This window comes from Heliconius melpomene, chromosome 19, assembly GCF_056956725.1.
Source record: "Heliconius melpomene rosina isolate 202511_hmr_F chromosome 19, ASM5695672v1, whole genome shotgun sequence".
Taxonomy (NCBI): Eukaryota; Metazoa; Arthropoda; class Insecta; order Lepidoptera; family Nymphalidae; genus Heliconius; species Heliconius melpomene.
The window spans coordinates 12,713,254-12,731,995 of record NC_140407.1 but is presented as its reverse complement, the minus strand read 5'-3'; the positions used below and the strand labels follow the sequence as shown (position 1 = coordinate 12,731,995).

Sequence of the window (18,742 nt, the reverse complement as noted above, 5' to 3'; positions counted from 1 at the left end):
ACCAGTTGAAAGATCTGAAGTAACAAACAATAAAAATCAATAATAAATACAGACGAATTGATAACCTCCTTCTTTTAAAGAAGTCAGTTAAATGTTATAAAATCAAATCAAATCAGCTTCACGCTGGATCCCGCACACAGCAAGGTAGGCAGAGGGAACATAGTGTTAAGACACTCCGTTGCCCACTTTCTGTCGAATTCTGGAAGCATTGCGTGTTGAGTGACGGAACTCAACGCCAAGAAATGGAAATATAAACGTAAATAAAAATTTAACTTCCTCGAGTGAGGATCGAACCCACAACCGTTGCGTTACAGCCACACCCTTGTGCCGCTGCGCCACGACGGCCTCAATGTTATGCTTCGGTATAAGCCTATTTGTTCAAAAAGGAACAATATTATTTTATTTTTTTTATATACTTATTTATGAATATGAAAATAAAAAGTGTAAAATATATAATAATATAGCACTTATCGTATTATAAAAAAAACAACTACATCTAAATAACGGTATATTTTAGTAAAAAGAGAAAAGGCTGTTTTCTACCTATTGTTTCTTTGAGAGAGCAGTTTCAGCGTCGTTACCACTCGCTTCTACGACAAAATTGCAACCTTGACGTTTAAGTTACACAAGTATTTACTAAAGAAAACAGATAGTATAAAACGCTTTCTGTCATTCCCAAAGATATCAGTCACCTGCCTTCATTCAGGAGACACAGTGGAAAGATGAGAACAATAATACTTTGTTGTGTCGCTTTAGCGGCGCTGGCGTGTGTCAGCTGCCGGGAGCTTCCTAGGGAGAAACGTTCTGCTGACTTGGAGGAGGCTGCTAGTCACCATGGAGGAAAATGGGATAAAGGAGGCGGAAAAGAACACCATGAACATCATCATCATGACCATGGTGACAAAGTACACAAAGGTTATAAGGGTCACCATCATCATGAGCATGGGAAAAAAGGTCATCATCACCACGAAGGCCACAAAGGACATCACGATGAGCATGGTGGACATAAAAAGCACCATCATCACGATGATGGTCATCATCACGAACATCACCATGGCGAAAAGGGTCATAAGGGACATGGACATCACGAAGAGGGACATTACCATAAGGGTCATTCTACTAAAGGACATCATGGTGTCCACAAACACGATGAATTTAAGAAAGAAAAACATTTCCACGATCATCATCATGAAGGTGGTCATCACGAACACCACGGAGGGCATCATGAAGAACATGGCCACAAGAAGGGTGGTGAATTCCATAAGGGTCACAAGCACGGTGGACATCATCATCACGAACATGGTAAAAAGGGTCACCATGAAAAGGGAGGACATCATCATGACCATAAGGATCATCATGATGAAGGCGGTCATCACGAGCATCATCATCATCATCATGATCATGGAAAGAAAGGCGGCCACGAGGACCACAAGCATTGGGGCTACAAGAAGGGACATAAATAAGCCAAATGTACATGTGTTATGTACAAAGTCAGTTAAGCCATTGACTAGGTATTGTTTTGAATAAGCTCACTTTTGTTAAGTTTTTGTAACTATTAATATTGACTGTGATGTTTTGTTAATAAAATGTTTAACTTTATTTTGTTTGTTTCTTAATTTTAAATCAGTTTTCATTGTCAGTAGCGGTCAGTTATAATGTTGCGGCAGAATGAAACATTTTCTTTTAAATATATAAACTAAACAATTTCATAGTATATTTGTTTCGACAACAAAGTTACATAAATCTATTGGTTGTGGTTTATTAGTAGAATTTTTTCCATCGACATCGACATCTTAAATAAATATTGAGAAAGTAGACCAGTGTCCGATATCGGCCTACTTTGACATAAACAATAAATGAGCCTTGGCTGCAATTGCAGTGGACCTTTTCCGATGTTTTCTACAGAAAACCGCCGATTGCATTTGAACTGTATTCAAACTGAAATTGATAACTTTCTCAATAAGTTAGTACCCATTTCTAAGTCAATAATTCACAGGCGCTGCCGCTGGACTGAGAAAAGTCTAGATAAATCTCGTCCGATCCTTACGGCCAAGACGCTAATGTGAGATTGCGACTCGGCATTGAAGTATAGACGATAAAGAGATACCTAAGTGAAAAATACTGCTTTTTTATTCTTAAAAAGTAAATCAGCTTCAGTTGTATACCGCACACAGCAGGGAACCTAGTGTTAAGACACTTCGTTTTTCATTTTCCTCCGAATTCTGGGGGCATTGTTTGTTTAGTGGCGGAAATCAACGGCGGAAATGAAAATATTGAATATTTCATTTCCTCGAGTGGGAATCGAACCCACAACCTGTTTCGTCACGACTGGCCTCATGTTAAATATTTATAAGACAACACAATTTTGATAACAATCAAAGTAATAATAGCCTTGGCTGAGTTGTTACGTACAATTATGTTACTTACGAGTATGTACAGTTACAAACAGTGTTTGAAACCCTTTGCTTCATCAAACTTTGGGTTAATATAATCATAAAAATAGTTAATGCCAAATAACGTTATAGTGGCGCAGTGAGACAGTCTCATTGTTAACAACGTGGTTTTGTATTGGATCCTCACTTGAGGAAATAAATCATTTTTAGTTAGGCGCTTTAGAACGACAAAGTGCGGTTCTAATTTCAAACTCTTTATTTTTTTGTTTTTTTTTGTTATTGTTTTTTTTGTTATTTAGGTTCCGTAGCTTGATAGGAAAAAATGTGACCCTTTCTTTTTTTTCTTAATTTATTTTAAAAACTACATCCACGGGCGCATAGTTGCCCGTGCCTTTTTTTATTTTAAGAAAGTTATTTTAATGTGGCGTACTTAATTTTGGGACAATTTAAACTGTATTTATATCTAGAGCTTATACTAGAGGGGTTGGATGAGACTCCTACCGACAATCTTTTTTTTTTTTTTAACATATATTATTATAGTACATTACATATCTAATTGTCTTTTATATAATTATTTTAAACATGTATATAGGTGTGGAATTTTAGATTTGGCCTGGCTTATGCAGAACCTTTGGTTTTTGGATCAGTGTCACCCTATCGTCTCTTTGTGACATTGCCCCTTTTAGGTTCGTAAAAAAAAACATACTAAAATGTGATGTGCTGTGCATCAAAAGATAAAAATGTCAAGATCGATTATCTCGAGATCGCGTACAGGTATCAAGCTATATTAGATAATCAGGTCTATCGTCCCTTGAAGCACAATAAAAAAGCTAAGCTACGAGTATTTATTTATCCATTGACTTTGTCTCATTTTGTATTAATTAGCCGTGTAATCAAAGTCATATCCCGTGGACCTACAATCATGAAATTCGGCCGAAGTGAGAATTCACAATGCAAATAAATTATAACATCTGAAAAGTAAATATTTTATAGGTATTTTATAGAGCACATTTAAATTATAAACTTATATTTGTAATTCATTTCATACAAAATGAGTGCATATAATTGAAAACTGATGTTTGCCAACTTTTTAAATTGTGCTTCCCGTTGACCAGCAATTTTGAAATTGACACGGCAGCCTCGGTGGGCGAATCCGAATCGAATTACCCGGATTTTTTAGGATAAGCAGAGGAACCTGGGAACCTACTGCTAAGACAATTCCGTTTCCCACAAAACACACCATCTTTTGAATTCTTTTTCACAGCGGAGAATGGAATGTTATAAGCTCTCTATGCCAGATAAAACGTAAAGCAGAAAATTATAAATTTAATTTAAATTAAATAAAGCATCGATTGTTGGACATTGAGTTAAAAATAATTTAAAAGTTTCTACATACAGATAGAAATACAAAGAAAATTAAATATACAACATTCATGTCTTTTATTGAATTTTTCTATTGTGCTTTATAATTAAAATATTTCTAATCTATATAATAAAAACGAATCTAAAAGTAATGAAAATTCATAGATAATAGTACAAATTATGCAATGGCAACAGAGTGTCGACGTTGATTTATCTTAAATCATTACTTCACTTACTGGTCCAAGTATATTTTCTTTAATAAATATTATGTTATATCTGGACAATAAGTAATAAATATTACGAAATTCAAGCCTTGAATAATTGAACAACAGGTGAGTCCAGGTCAAGGGTAGGTAATATAATAAAAATGATAAACAGCAAATTTCATGATTTAACTAAAAGTTTCTAATCAAATTCATATCTAAGTAATATAGTAGGTATCTATTTTAGGAGTTTTCATAATAATGTCTGCTAAATAATGATATATCAATATCGACATACATACATATATAATATTACAAAAGCAAAAAAATAATTAAATATAAGCTATATTTACAATTGCAAAAAGATATACATAAATTAAATAAATATATATATATATATATGGCATGCAATTAGGTTTAGTCAATGTATATTCTATTTTTTTCGATGTTTTGTCTCATTTGATAAAATGACTATTGCTATTCCGAGGCAATTCATCGACATCGGCAAACATAGCTATGTTTATATAGTTGTATATAACAATATTGAATATGCACAATATTTATATTTTATACCAGAAATAGTTGTACACTCTTGCGACAATGAACTATTGAGATTGTCTCGCGACGCGCTACTTGGCGGCGGTTACTCAACTCCTTATATAAAACTAGTGCGCTATCAGTAATGTCGCCAATTTCAATTACAATTGATCTGCACCGAGCCGTCTCTCGAAATTTTAAGCATGAGATTAATATTAGTCGTAGGTTTGGTCACTTTAATTGCCTTCGCTCATGCGAGACGACTTTCTTCGAAAGAAGATGAATTATCGAGTAAAGAAAAATTAATCGATCAAGAAGATGCCGCTACTGAACACAAAAAAGAAAGTAAAAATCACGAATTTAAGAAAGGCGGTGGCAAGGAGCATCATGCCCATCATGATGATGAGCATGGGGAGAAAGGTCACAAGGGCTACAAAGGTCATCATCACCATGAGGAAGGGAAGAAGGGCCATCACGATAAAGAACACCACAAAGGTGAATATGACGATCACGGCGGTCATAAAAAAGAACATCATGACGAAGATGGACATTACGATGAACATCATAAGGGTGAAAAAGGAGAAAAGGGCCACAAGTATGAAGAAAAGGGTCATTATAATAAAGGACACTCCACTAAAGGACACCACGAAATACACAAAGTTGACGAGTTTAAAAAAGATAAACATTTCTTTGACGAAGAAGGAGATTCTGGGCATGAAGAGAAACATGGTGGGTTCCACGAAGAACACGGGCACAAAAAAGGTGGTCACTTCAAGAAGGGTCATCATGATGGTGGACATCATGAACATGAGCATGGGGAAAAGGGTCACCATGAAAAAGGAGGTCACCACCATGAACATAAAGGACACAAGGACTCCGCAGGACACGATGAACACCATCATCATCATCACGATCACGCTAAAAAAGAAGGACATGATCACCACAAAAAATATGGGTACAAAAAAGGCCATTAAAGTCTTCCAAAATGCTCACGAAATAGACTTTATACTGTTCACATTGACATGGCTTGCAATATCTTACACACAATGTCTGGTCAAATATTTATTTAATAATAGCAATGTGCTATTGAAAATGGGACAATTCAAAATGACCTGAATTTACATAGCTATTATGGTAGATAATGTTATTTAATAAGTATTTAAAAACATTAAATTATAATAATAATTTATAAGAAAATAAAGCTTTTTTATCTTATTTTAAAATTATTGAACATGTCTTAAAATTATTATTCACTTTATTTTTAATTGAAATTATTGGAACAGGTAATTAAGTTGTACAGTAAAAACGTGATTAAAAAGAGCTTAATTGACTTTAATAAATGAAATGTTATAGTCTTTTGATCTCCATTGTTCAACACTGAGTAAAAAATAATTAATCAAATAGTTTCTACATACTTCTATAAGTATCTGTCTAGATATAAAAACAAAATTAAATGTTCAGCTGTAAGCAATGGTATTAAATAAATACGAAAGGTAAGGAAAGTAATATATTTTTCACAGTTAGGCGTTTATTCGAGAAAATATAACAGAAAAATATTTTTAAGACAACAATGGCCAATACGAGTATGCTGTTTTTTATGTTCGGTTTCCTGTTTGAATGATAAAAATAATATTTATATCATAATTATTAGATAAATATTTTTTTCTGTGTATACAAATAAATTCTTTCGAGCAAATACGTTATTAAACATATGAATGAGGGAGAGTCAGAAAGAACATATTACGGGTAATTTGTTAAGTCGCTACTTTTATGACTGAAACTGAGCTTAAACAGCTGAAAAAAAACTACAAATATTTAAAATATAACGAAAAAGCAGAAAGTTCAAACGTTTAACTGGAACTGTGTAAGCATTTAAATATTACGCATTTGCATGGAAAAGTAATTCGTTGCACTTACAATCGTAATCAAACGATAATAGCTCGAAGAATATGGAGGAATACAATATTTTACTTATACGAAATTCAGCATCTTTTGATAAAGACGGTAGCGTCCAAGTATCTTGTCAAAGTAAAATACATATTAAAAATTTCTACACTGTTGTTACAACTTCTGTTGTTAGAGTTTCTGTAACAATTGTCGCTAAGAAAGAACACTTATTGTCAAAGAATGCTACTCGCTTCATATTTTTTCAATATTTTTATTGCTTTACTGTAGTAAGAGCCTTTCAAAACTTTTGCACTCAATACATTGTACAAATATGTTCTTTCTTTGTGCTACTATTTTTTTTCTTTCTGAAGCATGACGGTGGTTTTGATTCCATAGTAGTGTGATTATAATTAAATCATTATTATAGACAAGATAAAATGTGGCGTTATGTTACGCCATTCAACACGTTATGTGTTGGTTTTTGGAGAAAGAGAACCACGGAGTGTTACATACGTATGTAACCAGAAATTTCATTCTACATCTGTATTCATTCGTTATCGTGTACGTGTTTTATTTAAGTTTAGATTTCTTGTTTTAATGAAAGCCTCTCGTTTTCTTAATTCGGGTGATTTTTTGGACACATAACCTATAGATAAGATGTATTCTGACGATAATGCTTTTACACTAATTAATGAGCGGGCGAGGGCTTAGCGATGTCACACCTCACACTAGATTTATGGCTTCATCTAACGTCGCGTTAAATCCTTCACCTACAGAAGCTAATGTGATATTAATCCGGGGGGATATTTTCACTAATTACATCATTCTCAGCAAAGGTAACAGTCATCAGATTTGCGATATAGTAAATGTCAGCGCTTAATACCTACGCTTTTCCTGCAAATTGCGGACAGACCAGAGGTGGATATATGAAATTAATAACCATATTCAAAGCCGAAATGATATTTAAAACCGGCCAAGACCGAGTCGCCTGTTAATGGTACCTTAGCAGCAAACAAAAAGCATACATGCGAGTATATTGCCACCACCGCCATTATATTATTATATGATATGATATGTCATTTTTACAGACTTTTTTAATAAAAATATTAATAATAAAAATCTTTCTTACTAGAATAAAATTCCAACTAGTATTACATCAATTTACCATAAACAATTACCATAGATTTATCAATAGAATGCTAATATCACATAGTAATAAGATTAAAATTATTTATATTCATTATAAACAAAGATTAAAGTTATTAGACTAAAAGGATAAGCTTCTCAATTTGACTTATCATATCTCTTAAACGAATTTCTGTTGGAAGTTTTAATTAAATTCTATAATCCCAATTTTTCTACAATTTTCCTCTCCGTATTTGAAAAGTTACAGGGAGAGTTGGCACATTTTTTTCTACTTTAGAAGCGCATAACTCACAGAGTAATGGCATAATACAAAATCTTTTATAGAAACCTCCATACCATTTAACAAAAAAATGTTTTTTTTTTTTTCATTTTTTGTTTTTGGTGGTATTTTGTGATTTTTTTGTTTTCTTTTTATTAGATACATATATCTTAAGACATACCACACTGCATGCTTTCTCGATTGTTTTTCATCCCTTAGTTTTATGCTACCTTTAATAATTTTATTTTACAAAATCATACTATATAATTTTGTAGTGGTTCATAAAATAGAGAGATTAAAAAAAATATAATCGCCATTGTTGCTGCTATAAAAACTTTTCTTTAGGTTTTTTATTATGCGATTATTTTTTGTTAAAATTATCGACTAAACGTAATATCTCTAATTAGGAGATACTTACCCTGCTGTGTGCGGGATAAAGCGTGAAGCTGATTTATTTATTTATTCATTTTATAAAAATAACAATTAAATTAGTCAAGTGTAAGCCAATAATCTCTATCTGTCTGTCTGTTCCGTACCAAATCGCGGGAGCATTTAGATGACGACTAAGTAGAAGAAAAATTAACATTGTATGAAAGAAGTCGATAATAATTCTAATTTTTGAGGATTAATGATTTAAGAGGATTTAGTATGAAATAATAGAAAAATTATATCAAAAATCAAATCAAATCAGCTTCACGCTGTATCCCACACACAGCAGGGTAGACAGAGGGAACCTAGTGTTAAGACACTCCGTTGTAATAAGTTTTACATTTTAAAGAAACAACTACTCTCTTGAACAAAAGGCAAGGATCATTACATTAAAGTATAAGGACTTACGATATAACACATAATACACATAAAAAAATACACATTTTTTTTGTATTTTAGTACAAGATAATTTGTATTCGGAGTTATTATAAAGAAAATCGATAATTAGGTGTCGATTATTGGGTGTTAATAACTCGGACTTCAATGCTGCAAGCCGAAGTCCAAAAGTCGAGTCCCGTAGGAGACGCCCTTGCCGCCGTCGACATCCTCTCAAGCAGTCACATTGTGCCTGCAAATCTTTCAGGGACCCGACACCCGGTGTCGCTGTAAAAGCCAATAGGGCTACTACCAGCATTAACTTAAGAGTGTGAAAAAAATATAGAGTTGTATTAAAATAAGTGTTTATTTACATGTCCTACTTTAACATATTTAAATTACATTCAATAACAATCGTGAAAAATATTACAACAACTATGAAAAAGGTATCAATGACCCTTTTTAAATCCCCAGTGCTTGTGATCATCGTGGCCGTCCTTTTTGCCGTGCCCGCTGTGGTGATGATGGTGCTCATGATGTCCACCCTCATCATGATGACCTTTGTGTTCATGGTGGTGACCTCCTTTCTCATGATGGCCCTTCTTACCGTGATGATGTTCGTGGTGTCCATGATGGTCATGACCTTTATGGAAATGACCACCCTTTTTGTGGCCATGTTCGTGATGATGTCCACCATAGCCTTCTTCGAAGCCGTGTTCTCCATGTTTGTCATGGAAATGTTTGTCTTTCTTGAATTCATCTATTTTATGAACACCGTGGTGACCCTTGGTAGAGTGTCCTTTATGGTAGTGCCCCTTTTCTTCAAATCCGTGGCCTTTCTCGCCTTTCTCACCGTGATGATGTTCGTGGTGGTGGCCGTCATCATGGTGGTGGTGTTTTTTATGTCCTCCGTGATGTTCATGGTGTCCTTTGTGGCCCTCGTGGTCATGGTGTCCTTTCTTGCCATGTTCATGGTGATGATGTCCTTTATATCCCTTGTGGTGTTTACCGCCGTGTTCATGATGATGGTGTCCGTGGTGTTCTTTACCTCCCCCTTTCTCGTGATGTGAAGCTGCAGCTTCGAGATCGGCAGCACGCTTTTCTCGGATATCCCGTGCACTTGTTAAAGCAATGAGGGCTATGAGGCAGCCCAATAAAGGAGCCACCTTCATGATGCTGCTTGTTGTTATTTTTACTGACACTTATTAATCTATGGATATTATTATAGTCAACAACGTTTTATAAACACTGCCGATCAATTTTCACAGTACCAATATTAGGCAATGATTGCAATAGACGGCAAGTGCTTGGCTGTACTGTATTGTCAAGGTTAACTATTTAATTTCAATTATTGTAAGATTTATTAAATATCTTTTATGCTATGACTATTTGTTCTGTGTTAGGTTTCAATACTTTCTATTATTATTAGTAGTACCAAGTGAAATAATTTATTAAATGAAAAGTTGTAATTAATCCTATTTACATTTTCACACGTTTTACGTTCATAGCAGGGTGGGTAGGCAGAGGAAATTTGGGAACCTAGTGTTAAGGCAATCCGTTCTCCACTTCCCGCCGAATTCAGGACTCAATACATAAATAATATATGTACATATATTAAATTTAAATGTATTGCCTTCTTATACGTAAAAAAATATTCACAATCTGATTTTGAGTAATTTATGATTTATATTGTCAGTTTCACGCTGTGCCCCGCACACATCAGGGTAGGCAGAGGAAACCTAGTGTTAAGACACTCCGTTCCCCACTTTCTTGCCTTTTATAAAGTCGGATGAAAATGAGAACATCTTCTTTTTTGAAGTTGGTTGAAGAGAAATACAACGATTGAGGAATTTCATTTCTTTTTATTTTAAATGTCTGTTAAAAATGTTTTATGAGAAAGAAAAAGGCTTATAAAAACACTTTCGATAGAGAAATATTGTAATGTAGATGTATGTGTCTGTTACAGTGGCGCACCCATTGACATAGGCAATCCATCGTTTTACAAGATTTATACAAGTAACGCTACATCCCCCTATTGTGTAGTTCAGTAAAAAGACAATGTTTTTCCTTGTTTATTTTGATGTTAAAACTTAAGCAAAATCTTATACTTACTTATTAATTAAATTAATAACTAATTTCTAGTTAAAGATCTTATAGAAATAAGTTTTTTTAAAATTTATTATAAATTTCACTGCTTAATATAATATACATTATACAAAGAGATACTATTTCTATCTTTTATGATAAAATTAATAAATGTATGGTGTATGGTTTTTTTATGATTGTATAAATGTATAATATACTTGTATGCATACTTTTTTAAAATAAAAAGTAGTAATTATAAAACAGGAGAGCATTGTGTGTGTGTGTGGCTCAAGATGTATCTTAATATATAGAAATAAATACTTGAGGCCAGTCATGGTGCAGGGGCGCAAAGTGTGCTGCAAAATCGACTGGTTCTGGGTTCGATCTCCACTCGAGGAAAGGAAATATTTATTTAAATTTATTTTACCATATCTTCGCTCTGGTGTTGAGGCAAAGCGCGGCGTTGAGTTCCGCCACTCAACACGCAATGCCTCCAAAATTGAGCGGAAAGTGGGGAATGGAGTGTCTTAACACTAGGTTTCCTCTGCCTACCCTGCCGGGATATGTGGGCTGATTTGATTCAATTTTAAATACTTGTATAAACATAGTAAAGGGAGGTTCACTGATTGCGTAGCTATCCTTCAATATATGTACATACGTACAGCCGCAGGACCCGCAAAGTCCGTCGTTTTGTTGATGTATGCGTCAAGAGGCTTCGTCTGCACCTTAAGGTACAGGTTTATCATAGATTTAAAGCTATGAAAAATATTTGCTATTCAATAGGAATATAAATTTGTAATAGTCAATCAACTGTAGCCTGTATCGCGTACATCCCGGCAGGGTAGTTGCTCACTTTCCGCCGAATTTGAATAAATGAAAACATTAATAAATAATAATTCGTTCCCTCGAGTAGGGATCGAACACAAACCCGTCGCGTTACAGTCGCTCTCTTGTGCCCCTGCGCCACGACGGCTTTAAATAAATAATAAATTTATTTTCTTTATTACATATATTTACTATATACGTGCTTTTGAGATTCTTTCTAATATAAAGGTAGAGGGCCAGTGTTAAAACACTCCGTTCTTCATTTTCTTTGTAATTTTATGTTGCTAACTCGGAGTATTATCATAACGTAAATGTGAAAGATTGATTTAAGCTACTTTTCTTGTTTTTTTTTAATAAAATTGGAAATAGAGATGATGTGCTTCAAGCAAGCAAATCCACGAACTATCTTATTTAATTACAAAGGTACGATTTTTAAAGAAGAATTTTTAAAATATATGCTTAATATGAAAATTGAGTTTAACCATTTTTTTATTATACTTAGTTACTATAGTATATTATACATATTAGTATACATATTATGTATTTTCAGATTTTAAAATTTTGTGATTGCCACCTTTTGTAGTTTAGATTAATGTGTGATCGATAAAGCACATATATGAGCAATACTTTAATGTATAAATTGAATAATATTTTATTTTTGTTATTTGTCTAGTATGGAAATAAATATTTTAATGAATTAATTAAAAATGATTTTATTTCTTGTAGTAAAAACATAACAAAATAAACATGTAAAATCAACAATTAACAATTTGTTAACTACTAAGCTCCACATTTTAGTGGCCAGATTTGTGTCCCCAGTGCTTGTGGTCTTCATGACCTCCCTTCTTGCCATGGTCATGATGGTGATGATGATGCTCATGGTGACCACCTTCTCCATGGTGTCCCTTATGGTGATGATGGTGTCCTCCATCTTCATGATGACCCTTCTTGCCATGATGGTGTTCGTGATGACCACCGTGTTTGTGTCCTTTATGGAAATGACCACCCTTCTTGTATCCGCCCTCATGATGATGTCCACCGTGATGGGAATGATGACCTTTTTCGCCATGGTGGTCATGGAAATGCTTGTCCTTTTTGAATTCATCATGTTTCTCAACGCCATGGTGTCCTTTTGTGTCATGTCCTTTGTGCCAGTGACCGTGCTCATCGTGACCGTGACCATGTTCTCCCTTTTCCCCATGCCCGTGATGGTGGTGATATCCTTCATCGTGATGATGATGCTTTTTGTGACCGCCATGTTCGCCGTGGTGTCCCTTGTGGCCTTCATGGTGATGATGGCCATGCTTGCCATGGTGATGTTCATGGTGCCCTTTGTGTCCTTTATGGTCATGGTCGCCGTGGTCGTGGTGATGATGTCCGTGATGTTCATGGCCGCCACCCTTATCCCAGTGATGACCTGAGGCTGCAACTTCCAGATCTGCTTCCCTCTTCTCCCGGATCTCCCTAGCGGAGACCGCGGCAATGAAGGCTACAAGCCCACATAACACTAGAAGACTTCTCATGGCTGGTAAGACAAGCTACAGTTGTTGACTGATACCTGCTTTGGTACCGATGATATTTTATACTAGTTAGCAGCTATGATTAAGAAATTTATTGTCGCTCGATAGTGTCAAGGTTGTAAAAGTAATGAACGATAGGAAAGATTTCCACTTCCAGGTATTTAACATTTTGATGACTGTATCATTAGTTATGTGACAAAGTACACCCTGAAATATAACGTGATTTATTTTGTAATACATATTGTCGATCAGGATTGAGCGGCTTAGCCGGCGTGGTCCGAGGCGGAATTGCTTTGGTTTTTCTTGTGGTACGTGATTAGTATTGCCAAGCATAATACTCGTAGTAATGAAAGAAATGAAAGTGGCTAAAATAATATATAATACCTAATATGATAGTTTATTGATTTTCAAAAATACCTATAATAGGAAATTTATAATCCTATGTAAAAAAATTCTTTATTATTACTTTTATTTTATTTTTTTATAATTATTTCAAAGCATTCAATTTATTTATATTTTTGACTTTTTTGTTAGATTTTTTGTATGAAATTAATAGATCTTCTTTCACTAGATTTAGTGATCAATTGAAGAATTTGACTGTTTTTACAACCTTTGCCTACATCTTATAAACATGTATCGTTATTGTACTTTTGTTCGTGTTTTTTTTGTGCGTAATAAAGAATATTATATTCTATGTTATTCGAATACATACTGGACACGTTATTTGGACGACACCATTTACTTAATGCAGTGAACTCAGACAGTCCAATGTTATTACAATATTAATAGAATTAATTACAAGCTGGTATTAGACTTCAAACTTTATTAGTTTTGGTATATTGAGATCTTTTATATGTTTAAAATTACGTTGGAATGAAGTCGGCTATATTCATAAGGCCATACAAATCGCGGAGCTGAGCCTCACGAATTCAGCGGAAAGTGTGTCTTAAAGGGTAACGGACTGTCTTAACACTAGATTCCCAGATTCCCCCTGCCTACCTCGCTATGTGCGGGATACAACGCAAATCATAAGCTCCATTTAATAGCAGATTGTTGTGATTTATTTGTGATCGTTTTCTTTTTTCTTAGATAAAGATAAAATGAAAAAATATATATTCCAATTTTTTTATGAAATCGCAACTTTAAAAAAAAATTTGAATACCAACCACGTTTAAGACTAAAGCTAAATTTGTCGAACTTTACCAACTGAATACTTTATTTCACTAACTATTTCTTACTTTGTGTCTTTTATTTCTGAAATCTGGAATCTTGCCATTTACCATCTAACTCTTTTTTTTGTGAATCAAAGGCCACGTATACCTCGATTTTTTAATTTCTGATTATAAGAATGAAAAAATAATATGTTTAATTTCACGCGTATTCTTAATATATTATCAGAGTAGGCAAAGTAAACCTAGAGTTATGATTCCACGCATATTACGTACGCAATTTATCTTAGAATAGATGGAAAATAAAAAAGACGATTTTAATCCTTTCATTTGTTCTATATCATCTATCCTATAACAGTCACGGGTAATTGCTACTGTCTTGCAATATCCAATTTAAAAAATACTAGGAACCCAAATGCGGCTTCCTTCGCTAAAACTTATTAATATTATGGTCAAATAATACAAAATTTATACAAAAATCGTTTATAGCCTATGCGTTATTATGATGTATAAACTATCAGATTCATTTAAATCCCTTCATTAACTTTTGCGTCAAAACGGGACGAATTATTATGTATGAGTAATAAGGATATAAGTTTAAATAGAAACTTTCATAAAATAATGCAGAAAACGCAATTTAAAGTTATTTATTTGAACAACGTAGAATCCAACATTGGAACTGCTATGATACAGCTTTTGGAGCCTTGTTTTATCATTTCCTCTTTGTGGAAATTAGCAACTACCGCAACTTGCTACAGTAAATACACAACCAGGCTAAATTATTTTCCAAGGATATGAAACATATCCATGGATACTTCAATATTAAACTTAGGTTAAACAACATGTTGTTTGTAATAGAATATTTTACATTTTCAGTGTTGGTTTATATGGCAGTACCATAACAAAATCTTTTTACATTTAAAATTTTAGAGTATATATATCATAAAATATATTATAATAAAGAATTATTATAATATATTTTATGAGAATAGAGAGATTTTGGCAGACATTTTGATTATTTCGATTTATTCTTTTTTTAGAAGTAACTAATTTTCAGTTTGATTTATAATGAGTTAGCAGTGCATGTGGCCTTATGAAGTTTTTAACATTTTCTGTTTATAAAGTGATTTTTAATTTCTATATTAATAGATTTTATAAATTGTAGGGCTTAAATTTAAAAAATTGTTAAATATACTAATTATGTTTTGAGGGGCGGAAGTATTCAATATATGCACATATAAATAAAAAAGTTTATTGTAATAAATTAGCAAATGAGTAAAATACAACCACAGTCAAAAATATCAAATCATTTCGTTAATACATGTTCAATTCAACATGTATTTTATACATAATAATCAATGACCTTTCCAATCCCAACTTTTGTGATCCTCGTGTCCTCCTTTGTCTCCATGTCCTGCGTGGTGGCCCCAGTATTCTTCGTTGCCACCTTCGTCGTGGTGGCCCTTGTGGTCATGGTGGTGACCTCCCTTTTCATGGTGCCCTTTTTGGCCGTGCTCATGTTCATTAAAACCCCCTTCGCTATGTCCCTTGTGGAAATCCCCTCCTTCCTTGTAGCTACCTTCATGATCATGGCCACCATACCCTTCTTCAAAACCAGATTCACCATGCTTATCGTGGAAATGTTTGTCTTTCTTAAATTCATCTAATTTATGAATTCCGTGATGACCTTTAGTTGAGTGTCCCTTATGGAAATGCCCTTTTTCTTCATAACTATTTCCCTTTTCACCCTTTTCTCCATGATGGTTTTCACCGTAGTACCCATCGTCATGGTGATGATGTTCTTTGTGACCTTTACTCTCTCCGAAGTTGCCTTTGTCTCCTTCATGTAATGAGTGTCCTTTTTTGCCAAAATCATATCCATGGTGTCCCTTGTATCCTTTTTCTCCGTATCCACCGTCCTCAGCGTGGTGTTCACCATGGTGGTCCCCACCATCACCTTTTTCCCATAGATTAGATGCTGAGTCGTCGAGATCTAATCCTCGTTTGTGGCGGACATCTCTTGCATATGTAACTACTATTAAGATACTTAAGATAAATACCACGCTGGTCTTCATTGTCCTGTTCTCCTGGATGCAGTGAGCTATTGCCAAATGATGCCTGTTGCTTAGTTTTCGTAACTTATATAGTATTACCAATAATACACTGTATTGCCTTTAATGTCAGGGTGAGTGCTAAAATGACGGCCACGATCAGCGTGATTGACCTAAATTATTAATAAATTAGCTTTATTGTTATCATTAAAACACTTCTTATTAGATTTTATTGTATTGATACAATTCAAAATGTTTTTATTAAAGCTACAATTTACTTTATGTCTTTGATTATTGTAGAAACATATATTTAGTGTATTTGTAAAAAAAAATATAATATAAATAATATAAAATGAAAAGCATATTTTTTTTGTTCATTTTTGCCTTCATAAATCTTCCGCTTCAAAAGAGGTAGAGAACTTCATGATACCTTTCTTTGTTCGTAAGTCTTGAGTTTGTTTCTCCCAGTAAAAATTGAACTCGGAACCATAATGTAGTTATACATTTTTATATTTTTAATAATTACGTCGAACAAAAGGTCAGAGGGAACTTGGGAACCTAGTGTTAAGACTACGTTTTCATCAAGACACTTCTATTGCCCATTTTCGGTCGAATTCTAGAGGCAATTAGCTTTTGCTTCAACGCCAGAGTAAAGAAATGAAAATATTAAATATTTGATTTCTTCGAGTAGGAATCGAACCCACGACTGATCTAAAAAGTATATTATATGACTATTTTTTTAGACTTTGACTGCTTCAAATACCTATGATATTATAAGATAACTTACATTCCAGGTTCACCTTAAACATGTAGTACCTATAATAAATATAATATTATTGAAAAGTAGTGTGTGTGTACCCATCCATATGAATTTATGTACTTTGCACAGTATTATGACTTGTTTTTTTTTTGCTTAAAATCTTTAAAACCCGCCGCATTTTTTCTTTTTGTAACTGAAACAGTTTCTTTTTTTGTTTAATCTGTGCCACAAACGAGGATTTATAGAAAAGAACAATTGAAATTAATGTGTATTAATATTGAGGGATGACACGGTGAGACATTTTCACTCGTATCAAGGCTACCTCGTGTCAAGGTGACGTTGCGAAAAAGTCGCCTTCGTTGTTTTCTACGTTTTATTTAAGTAAAATAGTTAATATCGATTCCTTACGCCACTCTTTCTGCAAGAGCGCACACGCTCTGTCCTAAGCGAGTCGGTTGCTGGCGCCGCCAGAATATAATGGCCATTGTCGTATTGTAAGTTATGAATTATTTATATATAAAGTAAACGATTTTACTTCATTATAAATTAGCAAATTGTTGTTTGTTACATTTGAAATTTTTGATTTGTATTTGATTATCGTCTTGTATGTGCTTTACTGATTTATTATTATGTAGGTAGACTGTAAACTTGATAAATTGTGTGTTCGATTAACACTTGAGGAAATTTAATGTTTAATATTTTCATTTCCTCGCTGTAGTAATGAGGCAAAGCGCGGTGTTGAGTTCCGCTACTCAACACGCAATGCCTCCAGAATTCGTTTGATTTGATTGGAAGTGCCCTAACACTAGGTTCCCACGTTCTTTGTATCTACCCTGCAGTGTTCGGGATAGAGCGTCAAACTAAAAAAAGCAAATAGCTGAACATTTTCCTTTAAATATATTTTAAATATTATAGTGGTGGCCATTATCCAACGCCGTCAATATATTTAAATGCCAATGAAAATAAAAATATAGGTAGTGTATTAAAAATATCATTGTTCTTAATACGGTGTGGGAATTAACTTAAACAGTATCGTATAGAGTCAGAAGCTATTTGACGTCGCCTCAATGGCGTTCATTTATAAGAATTTAAATTGTTAAATATCCAAGTTTGAAAAAATTTAACCTGAAATATAATAACTATTGCATTTTTATGTTATTGCTTATAATCGTTCTTTCTTATTTTAATGAATATTAAACATTTATAATATGAAAGCAGATTGATAAAGGTACTGTTATCGACGTACTGCGATCCATTCCAGCTTCAGCCAAAAATATCTGCCCAAATCTCATGACAGCCCTAAGTCAAGAGCTACCGAAATACTGTAGATGTCTACGTCTACCATATGTGACATATAAACTAAGACCGCCAAGAGCGTCCCACACAATAGCACAGCGTACGCTATCGTCGCCTTAAGAGAACACATTAAGAGATGCCTCTACTACTCTGATACCGAGGAATTCGTTATCGGCAAGGCAAATGAAGCTAAAGGTCAGCTAAAGGTCTCGTGACTAATATAGTGCAACACTATGAAGAGGTAATAAAAGAGATAAATTTAACTCTAGCTTCACCACAATCAAGACCTCCTGCCTTTCCTTCTGTGTGCGGGATACAGCGTGAAGCTGATTTGATTTTTAATTTTATAAAAAATGTAATTCTTACTGTTTGTACTAATTCAATTTTTATTTCAGATGAAGTTGATTTAAAATTCGTACAGTCAACAATATGAAAAGCAAAGCTA

At 33.8% G+C, this 18,742-nt stretch overlaps 5 protein-coding genes across 5 annotated transcripts; 2 read left to right on the top strand and 3 right to left on the bottom strand.

Moving 5' to 3' along the window:
• The first annotated feature begins 665 nt into the window (after positions 1-665).
• Positions 666-1,560, top strand: LOC146528825 (uncharacterized). The gene has a single exon (XM_085203327.1). It carries the CDS (start codon positions 723-725, stop codon positions 1,461-1,463), a length of 741 nt encoding a protein of 246 aa, XP_085059453.1. The 5' UTR covers positions 666-722; the 3' UTR covers positions 1,464-1,560.
• Positions 1,561-4,664: 3,104 nt separating this feature from the next.
• On the top strand, positions 4,665-5,686 carry LOC146528824 (uncharacterized). Its single transcript, XM_085203369.1, has one exon. It carries the CDS (start codon positions 4,699-4,701, stop codon positions 5,467-5,469), a length of 771 nt encoding a protein of 256 aa, XP_085059495.1. The 5' UTR covers positions 4,665-4,698; the 3' UTR covers positions 5,470-5,686.
• Positions 5,687-9,040: 3,354 nt separating this feature from the next.
• LOC146528823 (uncharacterized) lies at positions 9,041-9,763 on the bottom strand. The gene has a single exon (XM_085203434.1). It carries the CDS (start codon positions 9,761-9,763, stop codon positions 9,041-9,043), a length of 723 nt encoding a protein of 240 aa, XP_085059560.1.
• Positions 9,764-12,295: 2,532 nt separating this feature from the next.
• LOC146528822 (uncharacterized) lies at positions 12,296-13,042 on the bottom strand. Its single transcript, XM_085203392.1, has one exon. It carries the CDS (start codon positions 13,022-13,024, stop codon positions 12,296-12,298), a length of 729 nt encoding a protein of 242 aa, XP_085059518.1. The 5' UTR covers positions 13,025-13,042.
• Positions 13,043-15,545: 2,503 nt separating this feature from the next.
• Positions 15,546-16,513, bottom strand: LOC146528821 (uncharacterized). The gene has a single exon (XM_085203567.1). The coding sequence runs from the start codon at positions 16,263-16,265 to the stop codon at positions 15,546-15,548; it is 720 nt and encodes a 239-aa protein (XP_085059693.1). The 5' UTR covers positions 16,266-16,513.
• Positions 16,514-18,742: the final 2,229 nt, after the last annotated feature.